The sequence below is a fragment of the Leucoraja erinacea genome, chromosome 25 (assembly GCF_028641065.1).
Source record: "Leucoraja erinacea ecotype New England chromosome 25, Leri_hhj_1, whole genome shotgun sequence".
NCBI lineage: Eukaryota > Metazoa > Chordata > Chondrichthyes > Rajiformes > Rajidae > Leucoraja > Leucoraja erinaceus.
In genome coordinates, this window is record NC_073401.1 from 33041462 (window position 1) to 33062921 (window position 21460).

The 21460-nt window shown below is 46.9% G+C and overlaps 1 protein-coding gene across 3 annotated transcripts in view; it reads left to right on the forward strand.

Moving 5' to 3' along the window:
• The window catches only part of golga3 (golgin A3), a 55358-nt gene extending 34324 nt beyond the window's left edge, over window positions 1–21034 (forward strand). For all 3 annotated transcript variants that reach the window (XM_055655525.1, XM_055655526.1, XM_055655527.1), the window contains exons 12-24: window positions 128–205; window positions 325–588; window positions 2621–2715; window positions 4683–4899; window positions 6382–6525; window positions 6979–7176; window positions 8754–8870; window positions 10590–10729; window positions 14033–14165; window positions 15746–15868; window positions 16664–16828; window positions 17791–17954; window positions 19304–21034. In XM_055655525.1, coding sequence (XP_055511500.1) covers window positions 128–205; window positions 325–588; window positions 2621–2715; window positions 4683–4899; window positions 6382–6525; window positions 6979–7176; window positions 8754–8870; window positions 10590–10729; window positions 14033–14165; window positions 15746–15868; window positions 16664–16828; window positions 17791–17954; window positions 19304–19511 — 2046 coding nt within the window. In that variant the 3' untranslated portion in view covers window positions 19512–21034. The remainder of the gene's footprint in view (window positions 1–127; window positions 206–324; window positions 589–2620; window positions 2716–4682; window positions 4900–6381; window positions 6526–6978; window positions 7177–8753; window positions 8871–10589; window positions 10730–14032; window positions 14166–15745; window positions 15869–16663; window positions 16829–17790; window positions 17955–19303) is intronic.
• The last annotated feature ends 426 nt before the right edge of the window (window positions 21035–21460 follow it).

Here is a 21460-nt window from a genome sequence, read left to right on the forward strand (position 1 = left end):
CGATTTTGTGTTGGAGACAACCAAGTCGCTGTGAATGCATTTTAGCATTTATTTTTAAAATCTGGATTATTGTCACATTAGTATTTTCTGCTGCACATTTGATCTGCAATTCATTTACTCTTTACAGGTGGAAAATATGCAACAAGAGAACGCCAGCTTTAAGAAACAGACGCAGAAACTGAAGGAACAGCTTGTCCAACAGAAGGTAAATGTTGTTGCAATTTGTAGGATGTAGTGCTGCCTGTCTCCCAATGTACACCGCTTCCTCTAATCCGAGGGGCCAGAACAACGATCTGTTTGGGCTAAAGGTACGTTTTCCTTCAGGTAATGGTGGAGGCATATCGGCGTGATGCAAATTCGAAGGACCAGCTAATCAACGAGTTGAAATCGGCGAAGAAGAAGCTGGAGGTGGCGGTGAAGGAGCTGAAGCAAGAAGTTGTCGCGCTGCAGACGGACAAAAGATCCGCACTGAACGAACATGTGCGATTGCAAAAGGAGATCTCTCGTGTCCACCAACAAATGACTGACCTGGAGAGCCAGCTTCAGTCGGCTCAGGAAGAACGTGACGAGCTCAACACTGAGCTACAGGTAAAGAGTCACCTGTCCATCTCAAAGGTGGACACACAGTGCTGGAGTAACTCAGCTGTTCAGGCAGCATCTCTGGAGAACATGAATAGGTGACGCTTCAAGTCGGGATCCTTTTTCAGACTGAAAGTGGTAGGCAGGGGAGGAGGAGGAGAGAGAACTGGAGGTGTGAAAATGTCTCAAGACGTACAGGTTTGTAGATTAATTGGTTTCGGTAAAAATTGTAAATTGTTCCTACTGTGTAGGATAGTGCTAGTGTACAGGGATCGCTGGTCGGCGTGGACTCAGTGGGCCAAATGGGTGCTGTATCTCCAAACTAAAAGACCATTACAAATCAGAGCCGGCAGCAGATAACCTCAGGCAAGGTGTGATCTCCTGAGGGATACATTACTGTGAACTGGGTAAACGACTAGGGTGGAGGGGGGGGGGGGGGGGGGGGGGGAGTCGGAGAGGGAGGGGAGTGTTAGTAGAGGTTACTTAAAATTAGAGAATCCAAAGTTCATATCGCTGGGGTGTAAACTGCCCAAGCAAAGTATGAAGTACCGTTCCTCCAATTTGCGTGTAACCTCCCTCTGGCAATGGGGGAGGCCCAGGACAGAAAGGTGAGTGCGGGAATGGGAATTAAAAAGGCTGGCAACCGGGAGTTTGAGGAAGTTTGTTTTAGAGATACAACATGGAACAGATTCCAAATGTCCGATCAATTTTCAGCCGTTGGTGAAAAGGTTGGGAGCTGCTGCTTTAACATGTTTATCATTAAAATGAAGATACACAAAAAGCCGGAGTAACTCAGCAGGACAGGCAATGAAGGAATGGGTGACGTTTTGGCTCGAGACCTTCAAAAAAAAAAAGAGAGAGAGAGTCGAAACATGGAGGGGACGGGGGGGGGACACACAATTTGTTTGGCGGCCGGGCGCGCATGCGCACACGCACACACACACACACACACGCGCGCGCGCACACACACACACACACACACACGAGGCTTCGGAGGCTCAATCCAGCGCTAAATGCAGCTCAACTCTGCCTGTCTCACCGGGTTAAGCTACAAGCCCTGACTGGACTGACGGGACACCAGCGCTGCTTCTCTGCGCTGGCCATATTTCCTGCAAGTCGGGGCAGGGTTAATCTAGGCAGAGTTGAGCTGGGTTTAGCGCTGCTTCTCTGCGCTGGCTGTGGGCCTGGGGGTACAGCTCGCGTCTGACCCCCGACCTGTCTGGCCACCCGTGGGGGTGGGGCACTCGGGTGGGGACGGGACAGCGCCGGAGACCCCCGACCTCTCTGGCCACCCGTGGGGGTGGGGCACTCGGGTGGGGACGGGACAGCGCCGGAGACCCCCGACCTCTCTGGCCACCCGTGGGGGTGGGGCACTCGGGTGGGGACGGGACAGTGCCGGAGACCCCCGACCTCTCTGGCCACCCGTGGGGGTGGGCCACTCGGGTGGGGACGGGACAGCGCCGGAGACCCCCGACCTCTCTGGCCACCCGTGGGGGTGGAGACCCCCGACCTCTCTGGCCACCCGTGGGGGTGGGGACGGGACAGCGCCGGAGACCCGGCCGGGATCGATCCTGGCTGCGGATGAGGCGCAGGTCTTTGCCACGTCTCCCTCCTCCAATCATCGCGCTGAATCATCATGTCCCGCCCCCATTGCCTGCTGACCAGCGTCTCTCGTCCAATCAGTCCCACCTTCACTGTCTCGCGGAAAGCGGAGATTGATTAAAATCCGGATGACAAAAACTTGGGGGGGGGGGGGATGTCCCCCACCTCTCAAAACATGGAGGGGACTTGTCCCCTCTGGCCCCCCCGGGTTTTCCGTCCCTGCCACTGGGCTGTAAACTGCCCCAAAAAAATATGAGATGTTCCTGAAATTTGTGTTTAGCCTCACTCAGACAATGGAGGAGACCAAGGACAGAAGGTGTGTGTGGGAATGGGAAGGAGAATGAAAGTGTTTAACGACCAGGAGATCAATAAACTGACCTTTAACGTCAGTGCTTTTACCAACAATCAAACCTGTCTGTCCTGCTTTACTTTCCAACAGGCCTTGCAGTTTGACAGGAACCAGCTGGTGTCACTCTCTCAAGAGAATGAAGTGCTCCAGAAACAAGTGGAGCAGATGCAGGAAGAAACTAAAAAGTGAGGAAAGATTGTTTAAAAGTTTAAGAAAGAACTGCAGATGCTGGAAAAATCGAAGGTAGACAAAAATGCTGATGACCTATTCCTTCGCTCCATAGATGCTGCCTCACCTGCTGAGTTTCTCTGCTATTTTTGTCTACCAAAGATTGTTTAAAATATTTTTTTAAAATATTTAATGGCACAAATATATTGACAAATTAACATTTGGGCAGCAATGGCAAATTTGGCACTTTTTGATTTTAGACTTCCTACTAACTCCCATGTCTAGTTTTACTTGCATAATGAGAGTTGGGAGTCGTAGTCACACAGCCCAACTCACCCATGTCAACCAATATGTCCCATCTAACCTAGTCCCATTTGGCCCATATCCCCCTAAACCTTTCCTATCCATATACCTGTCAAAATACCTGTTAAATGTAGTTATGGTACAAAGGACAATTGGTGTAGGAGTAGGGCATTCAGCCGTTTGAGCCAGCATCGCCATTCAATGTGATCATGGCTGATCATCCCCAATCAGTACCCCGTTCCTGTCTTCTCCCCGTATCCCCTGACTCTGCCATCTTTAAGAGCCCTATCAAGCTCTCTTTTGAAAGTATCCAGAGAACCGGCTTCCACCGCCCTCTGAGGCAGTGTTTCCTCGTCTCCGTTCTAAATGGCTTACCCCTTATTCTTAAACTGTGGCCCCTGGTTCTGGACTCCCCTTCATTTGTTGCCTCTGGCAGCTCATTCCACACACTCACCATTCTTTGTGGCAAAACCATAATCCTCCTCATAGGCTCCAAATCCACACTCAGCAAAATCAATAACCCCACTCTCACCATCGACGGCACCACTGTCTCCCTGTCTCCCCATCTCCCCAGGCCCGCAACCTTGGCGTGATCTTTGATTCCACCCTCTCCCTTGAGCCTCACATCCGCCATGTCATTAAAACATCCTTCTTTCACCTCCGCAACATCGCCAAACTCAGACCCTCTCTCACACCCCCCGCTGCTGAAAGACTCATCCACGCCTTCATCTCCTCCCGACTGGACTATTGCAACTCACTTCTCCTTGGCATCAGCTCCACCTACATCAACCGACTACAACTGGTCCAGAACGCAGCCGCCCGACTCATCACCCACACCAAATCCTGGCACCACATCACTCCAGTCCTCAAACAACTTCACTGGCTTCCCATCACCTACAAAATCCTGATCCTCACCCACAAAGCCCTCCACCATCTGGCCCCCCCATATCTCACTGACCTCCTCTCCCCCTACCAACCCTCACGGTCCCTCAGATCCACATCAGCCGGTCTCCTCTCCATCCACAAATCCAACCTCCGCAGTTTTGGGGACAGAGCCTTCTCCAGGGCAGCTCCCAGGCTCTGGAACTCCCTCCCCCAACTGATCCACAATTCCGTGTCCCTCACCATCTTCCAGTCCCGCCTCAAGACCCATCTCTTCACCTCTGCCTATCCTTAGCCCCACGTCCCCCTCCCTTTTCATCTGTGCATTAATTGTTGCTCATTTTTTGGTTTGTTTTGTTTTTGTTTCTGTTTTTGTTTTTTTTCCTTGCTTTGTAAAGCGACTTTGAGTCCCTGAAAAGCGCTATATAAATTCAATTTATTATTTTTATTATTATTATTATCTGATCTGTTTGGATATCATGCATAATATTAATATGACAATAATAAATCTGAACCTAACTCTTACCCCTATTTTTATCCCCTTTGGGAGTTAAACAAAGAACTCATTGGATGAGGCAGCATCTATGGAGAGAAGGAATGGGTAATGTTTCGTCCGAAACGTCACCCATTCCTTCCCTCCGTAGATGCCGCCTCACCCGCTGAATTACTCCAGCATTTTGTGTCTACCTTCGATTTTATCCAGCATCTGCAGTTCTTTCTTCCACAAATAAAGAACTGTTGGGTTCAGAAGATGAGCTTCATTTTCCTGAATGTATTTAACTTGTGTTTTCTCTCCCAGAGGCATCTCTGAGCAGAAGACCCGAATGAAAAAGCTGGGCACTGATCTCACCACTGCACAGAAGGAAATGAAAGCCAAGCATAAAGCTTATGAAAATGCCGTGGGCATCCTGAGCCGCCGCCTACAGGAAGCCCTGGCTGCGAAGGAGACTGCCGAGGGCGAGCTCAGCAAGCTGAAAGATCAGGTGGTAGAGGATGGAGGCAATCACTTCCTGCAAGTACGTCATCTTTAGACCACACCTGGAATATTGTGTGCAGTTTTGGTCCCCTAATTTGAGGAAGGACATTCTTGCTAATGAGGGAGTGCAGCGTAGGTTTACAAGGCTAATTCCCGGGATGGCGGTACTGTCATCTGCTGAGGGAATGGAGCGGCTGGGCTTGTACACTCTGGAGTGTAGAAGGATGAGAGGGGGTCTTATTGAAACAGATAAGATTATTAAGGGTTTGGCCACGCAAGAGGCTGGAAACATGTCCCCGATGTTGGGGAGAGTCCAGAAGCAGGGGCCACAGTTTAAGAATAAGGGGTAAACCATTTAGAACGGAGACGAGGAAACACTTCTTCACACAGAGAGTTGTGAGTTTGTGGAATTCTCTGCTGGTTCTCTGGATACTTTCAAGAGAGGGCTAGATAGGGCTCTTAAAGATAGCGGAGTCAGGGGATTTGGGGAGAAGGCAGGAACGGGGTACTGATTGGGGATGATCAGCCATGGCGGTGCTGGCTCGAAGGGCCTATTCCTGCACCTATTCAGATTCAGATCGGATTCAGATTCAACTTTAATTGTCATTGTCAGTGTACAGTACAGAGACAACAAAATGCATTACTTATTGTCTATTATGCTTTTTTTTTTTAAGTGATACAGAGTGCTGGAGTAACTCGGCAGATCAGGCAGCATCTCTGGAGAACATAGATAGGTGACGTTTCGAGTGACTCTTCTTCAGTCCTGACTCGAAACGTCACCTTTCCATGTTCTCCAGAGATTCTGGCGGACCCACTGAGTCACTCCAGCACTTGGTGTCCTTTTTTTGTATAACAGCAGCTACAGTTCCTTGTGTCTGCCACTTGTGCTTTGCTAGTTTAGTTTGGAGATACAGCATGGAAACAGCCCGTTCAGCCTGACCATTGTTCACCCATTTACACTAGTTCTATGTTATCCCACTTTCTTGTCCATTCCCTACACACTAGAATAAATTGGAGGCCAATTAACCTACAAATCCGCACGTCTTTGGGATGTGGAAGGAAACTAGAGCACCTGGAGGAAACCCACGTGGTCACAGGGAGAATGTGCAAACTCCATTTGGACAGTACCCGAGGTCAGGATTGATCCCGAGTCTCTGGAGGTGTGCAGCAGAAACTACCAGCTGTGCCACCAGTAATGTATAAAGTATGGAAACAGGCCCTTCGGCCCAAATCGTCCATGCCGACCAAGATGTCCCATTTGCCCGCACTTGGCACTTATCCCTCTAAACCTTCCCTGTCCATATTTTGGGAAAATACCGTGGGGGAAAATAACTGCGTTGCGAGCCTGAAACTCCCTTGCTCTTAACCTCTTTTGACAGTTTTTATAACCGATTTTCTATAACATATTTATGAGGAACAAATCTATTGTGTTGCAGTAATATTACCTACTGGGGTCGGTCGGTTGGCAGTCTTTCTTGAATCGTGCTGTGAAACAACCCCGTACCTTGTTCTTTGTTCACAGGAGCAGGTTCAGGCTTTGCTGCAGGAGCTGCAGGCGGTGAACCACAGCAAGAGCATCCTGGAGAAGGAGCTGCAAGAGGTCATCTCCGTCACCACTCAGGAGCTGGAGGATTACCGAGAGAAGGTGCTGGAGCTAGAGGATGAGGTAAACACTGAATCATTTACATGGCGGTTGCCTGACCCTCGATTCAACTTGGTGATCCCATTTCATGTGGTTTATTCAGGCACCTTGCATTTTACCTGTGTTTGATTTATGCATTTTTAGAAATAACGCTCTTATTTAATTAATATCAAAACATAATTTACGCACTGTACTTTTGAAACAAATGTAATCGCGTATTTATGCATTTTTGAATTATAAGCTGCATTTCGGGAAGGTAAGCCCCGCATAAAATACAAGGTGCCTTTACTGTATCAAGATTGTTACACTTTCTAACTGAAACTCTTGCATTCGTAAGAAAGTTAGTTTGAAATGGAATCTGACCCCCCCCCCCCTCCAGGTCTGCATAAAATACACAGCACATAAATCTCTTTATTTTGTTTTTATTACAAATTGTTTATGCACTGATGGTTTTCCTTCTCTCTCCCTCCCACAAAGCTTCAAGAGTCGAGAGGTTTCAGGAAAAGGGTAAGACGGCTGGAAGAAGCCAATAAGAAATTGACCCTGGACTTGGAACACGAGCGAGGGAAGCTGGTCGGCCTGAACCAGTCCCACTCTGCCCTGAAGGAACACACCAACATCTTGGAGACTGCCCTGTCCAAGAGAGAAGCAGATCTAGTGCAGCTTAACCTTCAGGTATAAATGTGACACAGGTTGCCACGGTGACACAGCATCCAAGACGTGTGTTTGATCCTGACCTCGGGTGCTGTCTGTATGGAGTTTGCACGTCCTCCTTGTGACCGCAAGGGTGTCCTCCGAGTGCTTTGGTTTCCTCCCACACTCAAAAACGTGCAGGTTTGGAGGTTATTTGGCCTCTGTACAATTTGCCCAAAATGTGTAGGGAGTGGATGAGAAGATGGGATAACATATAACTAGTGTGAATGGGTGATCAATAGTCGACATGGGCTTGCAGGGCTGAAGAGTCTGATTCCATGCTGTATCTCCAAACTAATCTAAACTAGAGCTCCTTTCAGTAATCATTCTACCTCTATTCCTGCTCTGATACTGTAGAGTTGGGTCGGCAACCTTGTTCTGCATAGCGGGGAGGACACATGTCTGTGAGCAGCTGGCAGGCCACATCTATCACGTGTACACATGGGTCCCGCGATGGATGGCAGGCATCAAATCACGTGTTCACATAGATCCCGCCCCTTCGAGGACGCCACCCGGAACACTGGCCCCTAGTTATGGGCGCTCTCCAACATGGCGTCCCTAGTTACGGGCGCTCACCAACATGGCGTCCCTAGTTACGGGCGCTCACCAACATGGCGTCCCTAGTTACGGGCGCTCACCAACATGGTGTCCCTAGTTACGGGCGCTCACCAACATGGCGTCCCTAGTTACGGGCGCTCACCAACATGGCGTCCCTAGTTACGGGCGCTCACCAACATGGCGTCCCTAGTTACGGGCGCTCTCCAACATGGCGTCCCTAGTTACGGGCGCTCACCAACATGGCGTCCCTAGTTACGGGCGCTCACCAACATGGCGTCCCTAGTTACGGGCGCTCACCAACATGGCGTCCCTAGTTACGGGCGCTCACCAACATGGCGTCCCTAGTTACGGGCGCTCACCAACATGGCGTCCCTAGTTACGGGCGCTCACCAACATGGCGTCCCTAGTTACGGGCGCTCACCAACATGGCGTCCCTAGTTACGGGCGCTCACCAACATGGCGTCCCTAGTTACGGGCGCTCACCAACATGGCGTCCCTAGTTACAGACGCTCGCCAACATGGCGTCCCTAGTTACGGGCGCTCACCAACACTGCGTACCTACGGACCATTGCCTGGGCTCTGTCCTGAAGGCAGTGGCTCAAATACTCGTACTCGCTCGTCCCTGGCCTATTGACACCCCTGATCCCGACAGTGACGCCCAGACACAGCAGGTGCGCGGCCGTGCCGGCGGCTTTGCGCAGGATGCGATACAGCCAGAACTCGGTGGCTGTGCCATTGCGGCCTCCTTGCGTCTCCGCGCCTGGGCGCTGCAGTCTCCGTCCCAGGAGGTAGCGGAAATGAAGGAAGTCTGCGGGCCGGACGATTTTGGGTTATGGGCCGCATTCGGCCCAGGGGCCATAGGTTGCCGAACCCCTGCTGTAGAGCAAACTAAGAAGTTTATTGAAATGTTGGAGGCGCTCGAATAGTAACCCAGTGTGGAAAAAAATATTTATTAACCTTATTTGTTATTGATCGTTATTTCTGGGGGTTTGGGAGTAAAGGTACAAGCAGTTCTTAAGCGAAAGGAGGAGGAGGACCTGCAGATGAAGCAGCTGGTACAAGCTCTGCAGATTGCTCTGGAAAAGGAGAAAGAAAAAGTTAATGAACTAAAACAACAGGTCAGTGGCAACTTCAAGCCTTCGTTTCAAGGATGGCAGAAATTAACTACTCATTTGTGGCGGTTCAGTAGTTTTTCGACAGTGTTTGTTGGGAGTGGTGTCGTGGTCCAATTCTCTGGCTGTTCATCTCTCTCCACATTCAGGCTGAAAAAAACCCGACAACGTGGAAAAGTCTCAAAATTATTTCTGAATTTAAAGACAATAGGTGCAGGAGTAGGCCGTTCAGCCCTTCGGGCCAGCGCCGCCATTCAATGTGATCATGGCTGATCATCCACAATCTGTACCCCGTTCCTGCCTTCTCCCCATATCCCCTGACTCCGCTATCTTTAAGCCTATCTGGCTCTCTTTTGAAAGTATCCAGAGAACCGGCCTCCACCGCCCTCCGAGGCAGAGAATTCCACAGACTCACAACTCTCTGTGTGAAAAAGTGTTTCCTCGTCTCCTTTCTAAATGGCCTACCCCTTATTCTTAAACTGTGACCCCTGGTTCTGAACTCCTCCCAACATCAGGAACATGTTTCCTGCCTCTAGCGTGTCCAAACCCTTAATGGTCTTATATGTTTCAATAAGATCGCCTCTCATCCTTCTTAACTCCAGAGTATACAAGCCCAGCCGCTCCATTCTCTCAGCATATGGCAGTCCTGCCATCTCGGGAATGAACCTTGTAAACCTACGCTGCACAATGTGTGATCACGGCTATTTTGTGAGTTAGTAACTGGCCTCTCACATTTTACGCATGGCTGTTATGTGCTTGAAAAGCAGTGCGTAATTCAAAAACACGTAAATGAAGCACATACACGACCAAGCTATCAGCAGTAAATTTAAGGATGTTGTACGAAAAATACCAGCACACAAGTGTAGCTTTGATATTAAAGCAACAAGCAAAATGTTTCCAAAAAGAATAAATCAAACATGCGTAAAACACCAGGTACCTGTACACTGCAAAATAAATTGCTTCATCCATTTTATAGCGTAGTCTGTGAATAAAAGTAAAGTGATTAACATTATACCAAAGGTAGACAAAATTGCTGGAGAAACTCAGCGGATGAGGCAGCATCTATGGAGCGAAGGAATAAGTAACGTTTTGGGTAGCTAGTGTAAGGGGTGATCACTGGTCAGCACAGACTCAGTAGGCCAAAGGGCTCTGTTTCTATGCTGCATCTCTAAAGTCTAAAGGATGTGGAGCTGTCTACACTTGTTTAAACTGTGTGAAGGGTTTACCAAGTTAAAATAAATAGTGAAGTATGAAATGGAAATCATGAGAGGAAAGTATTTTCATTTCTGTAAACAAACTGTAAATGCTGCTTCATTTACTGCATGTAGACAAAAATGCTGGAGAAACTTAGCAGGTGACGCAGCATCTATGGAGCGAAAGAATGAGATGCTCCCTGATCTGCTAAGTTACTTCAGCACTTTGTATTTTGCTCAAGATTCCAGCATCTGCAGTTCATTGTGTCTCCATTACCAAATCTAATTAGTCGAAGGTAGACAAAAATGCTGGAGAAACTCAGCGGTTGAGGCAGCTTCTATGGAGCGAAGGAATGGGTGACCCTTACGGGTCTCGACCCGAAACGTCACCCATTCCTTCGCTCCATAGATGTTGCCCCACCCGCTGAGTTTCTCCAGCATTTTTGTCTACCTTCGATTGTTCCAACATCTGCATGTTCCTTCTTAAACACTTCATTTACTGCATGTATCTTCCTGTTTGAATTGTTTCTAGGTGTCTGCAAGCAAGGCTGAGGCTGGGCATAATCGGCGCCACTATAGAGCAGCTGCCCTTGAGCTCAATGAGGTGAAGAGGGAGCTGCAAGCTAAAGAACGGCAGGTAGAAGCACTGCAGGCAGAAGCTGACAAACTCCAGTAAGTCAGGAGCGCAGCTGTAATTGCAGTTGTTATAAACGCTGTGCACATTGGAACTGGAGTTCAAATCATAAGGCCATTAGTGATAGGAATAGAATTGGGCCATTCGGCCCATCAAGTCTACTCTGCCACTCAATTATGGCTGATCTATCTCCATCCTAACCCCATTCTCCTGCCTTCTCCCCATAACCTCTTGATACTAATCAATCAAGAATCTATGTATCTGCCTTAAAAATATCAACTGACAGCCTCCACAGCCTTCTATGGCAAATAATTCCACAGATTCACCATCCGCAGATCAAATAAATTTATCCTTGTCTCCTTCCTAAAAGAATGTCTGAATTCTGAAACTGACCTCCAGTCCTAGACCCTTCCATTAGTGGAAACATCCTCGCCACATCCCAAACCGCCACACCCACCATGACCTGAGCTGCTGAGTTACTCATCCAAATCCCCATTTGATGTGCTCCAGCTGTTTCTCCTTGCAACACCCACCCTTCTCTCACTGTCTGCAGGGGAACGTGACATTGTCTGTCTTTGCCAGTTTGGTTTCATTTCTCATCCCTCTGGCAACACCAGGCAAAGTTCTCTCTGGTGTCTGCAGCTGAGCTTTTTCCGTAGTGGAACACAAACTGCCGGAGTAACTCAGCGGGTCAGGCAGCGACTCTGGAGAGCATTTCAAAGGCAAGGTTTCAAATCCTTGGCACTCAAGATTCCAACATCTGTACTTCCTTGTGCCTCTCAGCTTCAATTCAATTCAACTTTATTGTCATTGCACAGATACAAGTATAGGTACAACGAAATGCAGTTTAGCGTCTGGTCATAGTGCAAGATAGGAATTTAAAACAAAATACAGAACAAGCATACATTAGAGTAAGAAGAGTACTGGTTAACAATGTGGATGGAGAGACCAAAGATATCTAGCGACGGGAGTCCGAGTTCAGCAATGTAAGTGTGTTGTTGAAAAAGCTGTTCCTCATCCTGCTAGTTCGAGACCTGAGGCTCCTGTACCGCCTCCCTGATGGGAGGAGGGCAAACAGTCTATGGTTGGGGTGAGAGGGGTCCTTGATGATCTTCCTGGCCCGTCTCAGACACCATTTTCAGTGGAGGGCATCCATGGCAGGGAGCGGGGCACCGATGATGTGCTGAGCGGTTTTCACCACCCGTTGTAGTACCTTCCTGTCCGCTACGGTGCAACTGCTGTACCATACCGTGAAGCAGGTGGTCAGGATGCTTTCGATGGTACAGCGGTAAAAGTTGGTCAGGATCTGGGGGGACAGGTGAGCTTTCTTGAGGCTCCTCAGGAAGTAAAGGCGCTTTTTGATCAGCTTGGTGGTATTGAGGGACCAGGACAGATCCTCCGAGATGTGTACCCCGAAGAATTTGTAGTTGGAGACGCGCTCCACCTCAGTCCTGTTTATATGGATGGGGGTATGTCTGCCCCCTCTGTTCTTCCTGAAGACAACAATAATTTCCTTTGTCTTCTTGGAGTTGAGGACGAGGTTATTGTTGGCACACCAGGCTGCCAGGTGCTGGACCTCCTCCCTGTAGGCTGACTAGTCGTTGTCACTGATCAGCCCTACCACCGTGGTGAAGTCGGCAAATTTAATGATGGTGTTGGAGCCATACTTAGGGATGCAGTCACGGGTGAAGAGGGAGTAGAGGAGAGGGCTGAGCACACAGCCCTGTGGCATGCCGGTGTTCAGTGTTATAGTGGAGGAGGTGAGGTTGTTGACCCTAACAGACTGCGGTCTGTTGGTGAGGAAATCCAGTGTCCAATTGCAGAGGGAGGTGCAGAGGGAAGCTTCTCTTATTATAGAGTTTGCAGACTGGAATTGAATGAAAATTACAGCCATTTATCACACTGATTTGGAGCATATAGTCATACAGTCCAGAAACATGCCTTTTGACCCAACTCGCCTGTGTCAACCAAGATGCCTCATCTAAGCTAGTCTCATTTGCCCACGTTTGGCCCATAGCCTTGAATTGTGAGTGAGATGCAGAGGGGAAGATGGGCAGTGCATAGAAATAAGAGGGTCGGGTGAGATGAGGAAAAAAATAGGGGGCTAGAATTGGGATGGGAAGGGTAGAGATAGGCTGGAATGAGGCATAGCGGATATTTGAGGCGTGACGCCTGTATGGTCGTGAGTAGTCGCCCAAAGAGTCGTACCTTTTTCTGGTCGCCGCAGGATTTTTAACGTTAAATTTTTCCATGACCTGCTGCAACTATGATGGGTGCCAGCAGTCGCTGACAAAATCGTGTAAGTGGGACAGGCCCTTAGAGCCCACAACTTTGTAAGACATGGCCTCTGCTCTGCTGGCAGGAATATTATGACTGTCAGATTCAATTGTCGTAATTAAACAGGATTTGTTTAATAATCGGAAAGGATAGCATGTGCGAGGCTAAGGGGAGAGGGCGAGGGGGTGAGATTGGTTGGATTGCTACTGTAGAGCCAATATTGGATGCAATGGGCTGAATGGTCTTCTGTCCTAAGATAATTTCTCGAAGGAGAAAGAATAATTTTTCAACTATTTATTTTCCTAGTTCTTGCTACTTTTTGAGACTATTTTAGACACTAGACAATAGGTGCAGGAGTAGGCCATTTGGCCCTTCATTGTGATCATGGCTGATCAACCCCAATCAGTACCCTGTTCCTGCCTTCTCCCCATATCCCCTGACTCTGCTATTTTTAAGAGCCCTATCTAGCTCTCTCTTGAAAGCATCCAGAGAACCTGCCTCCACCGCCCTCTGAGGCAGAGAATTCCACAGACTCGCCACTCTCTGTGAGAAAAATTGTTTCCTCGTCTCCGTTCTAAATGGCTTGCTCCTTATTCTTGTCGCCCCTGGTTCTGGACTCCCCCAACATCGGGAACATGTTTCCTGCCTCTAGCGTGTCCAAGCCCTTATATATTTCAATGAGATTCCCTCTCATCCTTCCAAACTCAAGAGTGTACAAGCCCAGCTGCTCCATTCTCTCAGCATATGACAGTCCCGCCATCCCGGGAATTAACCTTGTAAACCTATGCTGCACTCCCTCAATTTTCTGCATTTAATTGTGGAAAATGAATATTTCCTATATATATCCAATGTATAATGGCGACAGAATCCACAGCAATTTCATTTGTTGAGCAGATTCACAGATGTTTAGCACAATAGATTGTGCAGCTTTGCGGTGTCATCAGTTCCAGCTGTGCAGCTGGGTACCTTGTTCCTCCTAGTGATGTGATTTTTCAATGCTCTCTCGTCCCTTGCTGTGATACCTCAGCATTAACCTAACCCAGTTCCCTTGTGCTCCGTTGCAGAGGCCAGGATAAGGAACATTCTCAGGAGGTAGCACGTTTCCAGGAGGAATTGGCTGCAGCTCATTCTCAGCTGAAAATACTGCAGCGTCAGCTGGATGAGCAGCTCGACAAACCCGTCACTATAAACCAGGAGGTAAAACGTTCCCTGAGCCTGAAACGTAGGTTTAGATTTGTTATTGTTACACCAGATACAGAGTGAAGAATGTAGTGCTCAACATTGTTGCGCATCAGTTCCATGGACTATGGTGTATATATACACTGTCTTTGTGCCATCTTAGATGTTAAATTGGTTTCAACATGGCACTCAACCCTTGTTAAATTTGAAGTCATGATGTACGCAATGTTGTCTTCAGTCACGTGCGTTTTCAGGTGTTTCCCGATTGGATTTAATTTTCATTCATTCAGTAGTTTCTTTAGAGAGTGTGACCACAATTTTCCAGCAAATAATCTGAGGGAGTGCTACGTTGCTGTATGTATTTGATTGATTTGATTTTTGATTTTGATTCAATTTATTGTCATTGTCTTCAAGTCAGAGACAACGAAATGCTATTTCCCATACAGCCATACGAATAAAAAAATTAAAATAAACACAGAATACAATAGTCCACAACACAAACATCCCCACAGCAGCACCAAAGTTCCCCACTGAGGGAAGGAACCAAAGTCCAGTCAATCTCCTTGCTGATGTTCATCGATGTTCACCCGTGGTCGTGGCCTCCCGAGCCCCCGCAGCAGCCACTGTGGGCGGCCCGATGTTCAAGCCCTCTCGCATGGAATGATGGAACCCCGACGTCGAACGGAAAAACATCCTCAGCGGCCTGGGCTTCTGAATCGGCCACCTGATTGAAAGATACAGCATGGAAATGGGTCCTTCGGCCGACCAAGTCCACGCTGACCGTCGATCACCTGTTCACACTAGTTCTATGTTATCCCACTTTCTCATCCACTCCCCACACCCGAGGAAACATTTAAAGGACAATTAACCTACAAACACGGATGACTTTGGGATGTGGGAGAAAACTCAAGCACCCGGAGGAAATCCACGCAGTCACAGAGAAAACGTGCAAACTCCACACACACAGCACCCAACGTCAGGATCAAACCCAGGTCTCTGGCGAGGTCTGTGAGGCAGCAGCTCTACCATTTGCATAATTGTGCCACTCTCTTTCCAGACGTTGTAATAATTCCTATCTGAGGATTTGAATTGATGAAACCAATCAACTTGGCGCTCTCTCCCACAAACTCCAAGTTCTCCAGGGTACTGGTGAACCTCTCATTTTGTTTACCTTTTTACCTCTGCAATCAATCTAAAATCATCATTCTTCCACCTGCTCAGAACGGTGTACTTGGCATGTTCTAGAATTCAGGATGTCGTTCTAGAAAAAAATTACAAAATCTTTTCTAGATCACAATCCAGCTTTTGGAAAGTCTTGAAAATCCACGGAACAACCACAAATTACAAAAATGCTGAAGCCTTATTGAAGTACAGTAGTTGGCCAACGTGTTGCATTTTATTGCCATCACTAATGTTGTGGCACTGAATTTATTGAAGGTCTTAATCTTAATGACAGATTTAATCGAGCGCTGCATGGCATTGGTACCTGTGGCCATCTGTCCCATTTGCTGTGGAGATCATATGGCGGCTGTGGGAGGTCATTTAGGGCAGTGGGTGGATTATTGAGATCACTGAAAAAGAAAATGTGTTCTTTACAGGTGGAGGACTTGAAATGGGAAGTTGAACAGAAGGAACGTGACTTCCGAGCCTTAAAGCAGCAGCTATCAATGACCGAGCAGCGGAGTCAGAAAGAGTTGGAAGGCCTCCAGGAAGCTTTGCAGGTGGGAGCTGTTGCTACGGACACGCATATTTCCTTGGCTTTTCAATTCAATGCTACTTGCTGAACAGACTGAGATGTTTAGCTTTTGAAACGCATTTCCCCTGAAACATTCAATTTTTTTTTAAATTTAGAAATAAAAAATAACAATTTAATTTGGGGAAAATTCAGCATAATGGAATGGCCTTCAGTACTGCATTTGACGGGCTCCAGTGTGAGGCAAGCTGGATGTTGGTGCAAGATCATGTAACCATGTTAATTCATGCAGAGCTACCTTCTCCTCTCCCCACTTTGTGATTTGTGATCAGTCGTTTGATGCTTTTCATTACAGTCCTGTGGAGAAATGTTACCATATCCAGTTGTTTGGCTTGGTTGAAACAAGGAACTGCAGATGCTGGCTATCAAAAAAGATGCAAAGTGCTAGGGAACACAGCAGATCAGGCAGCATCTCTGGAGAACATGGATATGAGGTTGGGTCTGAAGAAGGGTCCGTACCCAATACATCGCCTATCCGTGTTCTACGGAAATGCTGCCTGACCTGCTGAGTTGCTCCACCTTTTTGTGTCTAAGACTTTCTGGACGTCAGGAAAGACAGATCCAATTCTTACCCAGGGACAGCTAGTACACTTAATTGTTTATTTTCTTTTTTTACTTTTAGTAATCGTTAGAATTACTAACAATTTTGTTGGCAGCATTATTAAACTATGCTCTCAACTAATTTTCAGCATATTTTTTTTTGCTTGCAAGTAATTGAAATATATACTGCAACTAAAGACCTTTCTTCCTGTGCATTCTTAAGGGCATTAAAACGAATTTGGAGGATCTGCAGGAGGAACTTGCCACAACTCGCAAGGACAAGTTCATGCTCCAAACCAAGGTGACGGAACTAAGAAACAGCATGAAGACATTACTGCAGCAAAACCAGCAGCTAAAGGTGGACCTCAAGCAGAGAAAAACACGCAAGGTCAGTGGGCAATTACACGGCAAAATAAAACGTTTTCCATTCGACAGTAAAAGGCCTATCCTACTTACGCGATTATTTTCAGCGACTTGCCGACACCCGTCATAGTCTCAGCAGGTCGTCATAAAAAATTTCAAAGTCACGGACGCCTGTATGGCCGTGAGTAGTCGCCCAAAGAGTCGTACCTTTTTCTGGTCAACCGCTGGATTTTCAACATTTTGAAATTTTTCGGGGACCTGCTGTGACTATGACGGGTGCCCCCAAGTCGCCGAAAAAAATCGCGTGTGGGACAGGTTCTTAATCTGTGCCCCAAACACCTCCTCGCTCAGATGTTTGATTAGATGTGTTATGTGCACAGGTTTCGTTTTAGGTGTTTTAATTTTGGAGATACAGTGTGGAAACAGGCCCACTGAGTCCGCACCGACCTGCGATCCCCGCACACTAACACTACCCTACACACACTAGAGACAATTTCACATTTACACCAAGCCAGTTAACCTACAAATCTGTACGTCTTTGGAGTGTGGGAGGAAGCAGGTCACGGGGAGAACGTACACACTCCATACAGACCAGCGCCCATAGTCAGGATCAAACCCGAGTCTCTGGCGCTGTAAGGGAGTAGCTCTATTGCTACGCCACCGTGCCGCACACGATGTGATCTTGGCCGTTGTCTGTGTAATAAGAGGTTTTGCAGAGGAAGGCAGTTAATATTCACCAGATTGTTTAGTTTAGAGATATACACAGAAGGGTCGCAACCCGAAACGTCACCTATCCATGTTCTACAGAGATGCTGTCTGACCCGCTGAGTTACTCCAGCACTCTGTGAAACGTCACCTATCCATGTTCTACAGAGATGCTGATGCTGCCTGACCCGCTGAGTTACTCCAGCACTTAGTGTCTTTTTTTGAGTAAAGGCTTGTTGGCGTGCAATGTAATACTGAATAAATAAACTTTATTTTGAACAGCGAATAGAGCTGAAAGGAGATGCTGTTTCATCAAATCCGGTAACGCCGGTGAAGATCCCCGATTGTCCAGTGCCGGCCTCCATCCTTGAGGAATTACTCAAGCCACCGACTGCTGTGAGCAAAGAACCTCTCAACAACCTACACAGCTGTTTAAAGCAGCTCAGGTAAGACCCACTTACGCAGCTGGTTCTGCGCGATCTCCCCACCTCTCTTCCCCCAAGGAGATATAGTGGGAACCTGAGGCGTAACCTTTTTATACAAAGGGTATTGGGTGCATGGAATGAGCTGCTGGAGGAGGTTGTTGAGGCAAGTACCATCGCAACGTTTAAGCAACATTTCGACATGTACACGGATAGGAAAGGTTTAGAGGGATATAGGACAAATGTGGGTAGGTGGGACTAGTGTAGCTGGGGCATGATGGTCGCGCAGGCACGAAGGACCTGTTTCCATGCTCTCGGAGACTATGTGGCCCTCAGTTTTAGATTTCACACATTGGTTATTAGACCAAAGATGGGGCGCAGCGTGGTTCCAATCTGTTCTTTTTTGAGGCACGCTACACATTACATCTCGCCTGTTTTAGGCACCCTGCCTTTGTGACTGTATCATGGACAATCTATTGTGACTAGAGTCTGTTCAATGTTTAAGAAAGAACTGCAGATGCTGGAAAAATCGAAGGTAGACCAAAATGCTGGAGAAACTCAGTGGGTGAGGCAGCGTCTGGAGTGAAGGAATGGGCGACGTTTCGGGTCGGATTCTGAATGGGAGGGGGAGTTGAAGTGCTGGGTCACAGGGAGATCAAGTTGGTTATTGCCCCAGAGTCTGTTCAATCCTCGGTATCCAATATGTCAGGACATCCCATTTATTTTAGGCAGGGAGAATAAAACCACTTTTATTGGAGAATGAACAAATGATACTATAATCATCTAATCCCAAGCAATAACAGGTGTCAGATTGGGGAAGAATAATATGATGTGTTTGTCTGTTACAAATGCAATGAATTCAACTGTGAGAGAATGAACAATAAGATGTTTAACAGAGATTAGAGATTTACCTCCTTGTGTTTTGAATAGATTCTGTTAAGTGTTTAAGAAAGAACTGCAGATGCTGGAAAAATCGAAGGTAGACTAATATGCTGGAGAAACTCAACGGGTGAGGAGCATCTATGGAGCGAAGGAATAGGTGACGTTTCAGGTCGTCTCGACCCGAAACGTCACCTATTCCTTCGCTCCGTAGATGCTGCCTCGCCCGCTGAGTTTCTCCTGCATTTTTGTCTACCTTCTGTTAAGTGTTAATGATTTTCGATTACAATCTCTGAAATGTGACCGTATTATAGCTGACATAATTCACCGCGTGCAGGTTGTGTGATGCATGGAAACATAGAAAAATAGGTGCAGGAGTAGGCCATTTGCCCCTTCGAGACATTAAATGTTTTATGAGGGTTAAGCAGTGAGACTGTTTCCTGTACTATGGGGAAAGGATTGCATGTATGATCTTTTTCTGCTCCCACCCAAAGGCAAGAGATGGACTGTTTGCAGCGGCAGATGGAGGAGCACACGGTAACCGTGCACCAGTCTATGTCATCATGGACGCAGATCGAGGGGCAGTTGATGGAACTTGCTGTGGATGGCCCCATTGCAGCAGCAGAGCAGTGCAGTAACAGTACAGAGGTCAACCTTGACAATAGTGCAAATACTCAGCACCTGAACGGGAAAGCCCAATAGAGAACGGCCGCTGTACTGTAGCAGTCATCAACACCCTCCGCAATGCCGATGAGTATGAATGTTTTCCGAACCTCCTCGTGATCCATTTACAATCTGATTTTCTTGCCACCCAAGGGAAAAGTAGTTAAGGTGACCCCTTCACACCATCCTTTTACAAGTTAAAGTGCCACCTGTAACTTAAATGCACGCCATGTGCGGTTTTAATTTGACTGCAGGGGCCTTTACGAAGGGATGGGGAGAACAAGCGATGTGGAGGATTAGCTTTATGGAGGCATGTCCATTGGCCGTGAAATGGTAAAGACTAAGATGGGAGCAATTCCTCACTGAAGCATCCCAATCCTTGCTTCAGGGTGTGGGTAATGAGCTTGAGGTGAGTTGTCTGCCTTCAAGAAGGGTTTAAAAGGTTTAAAAATTATTGATTCTAATTTATTACAATTACCTTCACTGTAGCTGGTTGTAACTTTTGTTGGAGTTCTGAAAGTTGTCAATTTAATTTGGAAGTTGGTGGTGTATTTAAGTTTAAGACTTGGGCAGCATTATATCGGTACTGAATAAGTCAAAGTGTAACCAAGGATATAAATTAAGTTTGTACACTTTTGTCTGAATGTTACTGAATCTTTTATTTCCCCCATGAAGAAAGTAGAGTTTAAAAAAGAAACGTGCATTGCATCTTTTAATCTCCACGTTTGTTGAGCAAGGCAAGCCAAAATAATATAATATAAATATGCCCTACCCCCGGCAGAAAAGTCTCTTTTGAATGTGTTTGCTTTTTGCTACTGTGAGCACGCACGCACACTAATACACGGCCTCGTCCAAACGGCCCATTATAAACGTTTCTTTGTAACACTGTTAGAGAACCAGATCTCTCAAAAACATTAGCACTCTGGGTTTGATAAGGTGGGTGGATAAAGGTTTGGATTCAAATTGAACGGAGCTGACGACACACAATGTCCCCTGTTGGCAATTGGACCGAGTAAAATGGAAATGTTACACAAGCTTCCAAGGTGGAATTATTTGCAGGTTGGAGCTTTAAACTACAACTATCTGCGAACATTGCAAGTTATTACCTCATTGACACGTTTCATAACCTGGCAACCTTGATAGGAGAAAGAAAAATTACACACCCCCCCCCCCACCTTGGGTTAGTTTTTTCTCACCAAATTGTTTATACGTAACAATACTTAATGCTTTATGAAGCCAAGGCATGTATATACAACTGCCAAATAAGCTTAGAGATGCCGCCTTCAAATCAGCAACATAGAAGCTGCTGAATTGTAGTAATGTAAAAGACTAACTCGATCCGCTTTAACCATAATCAATATTTGTGCACTACAACAACTTTTTCCTTTCTCAGTCTCAGTTTAATTTCAGCTTCATATTTTTGTTTGTTTTTGGTCTGCCTTTACTCTGGAGAACTACTTACAACAGACTATCTTGTACAATATGAAAGAACTGTAAGCATGTTAAGAAACCTTGTGCAGAATATTGCTGGAGAAAAATGTGCAATAAACTATTTTTGGTAATAGTTTTTCACGTGTGCTTTTATATTTACATTTAATTGTTCGTTCAACTTATTTATAATGTGCATGCCAGATGCAAATTAAACATCTGCATAATTAGCCCACAATGTTTATGCCGAACATGATACCAAGTTTAAAAACTGATCTCAACTGATCCGCAACCCTCCATTCCTTGCACTTCCATGTGCCTGTCTAAAAGCCTCTTAAATGCAACTATCGTATCTGCCTCCACCACCACTCCTGGTAGTGTGTTCCACTACCTGCTCTGCACATCTCCATAAACTTTCCCCCTCTCAGCATTTAGCTGTGACCTCTATCTAGTGTTTGACAGTTCCACCCTGGAGGGAGTTCTGACCATCTACCCTTTCTATGTTGAAAATAATCCCAATGTGAGGAGAACCAATTCCAGGGAAAAAATTGTGAAGCATG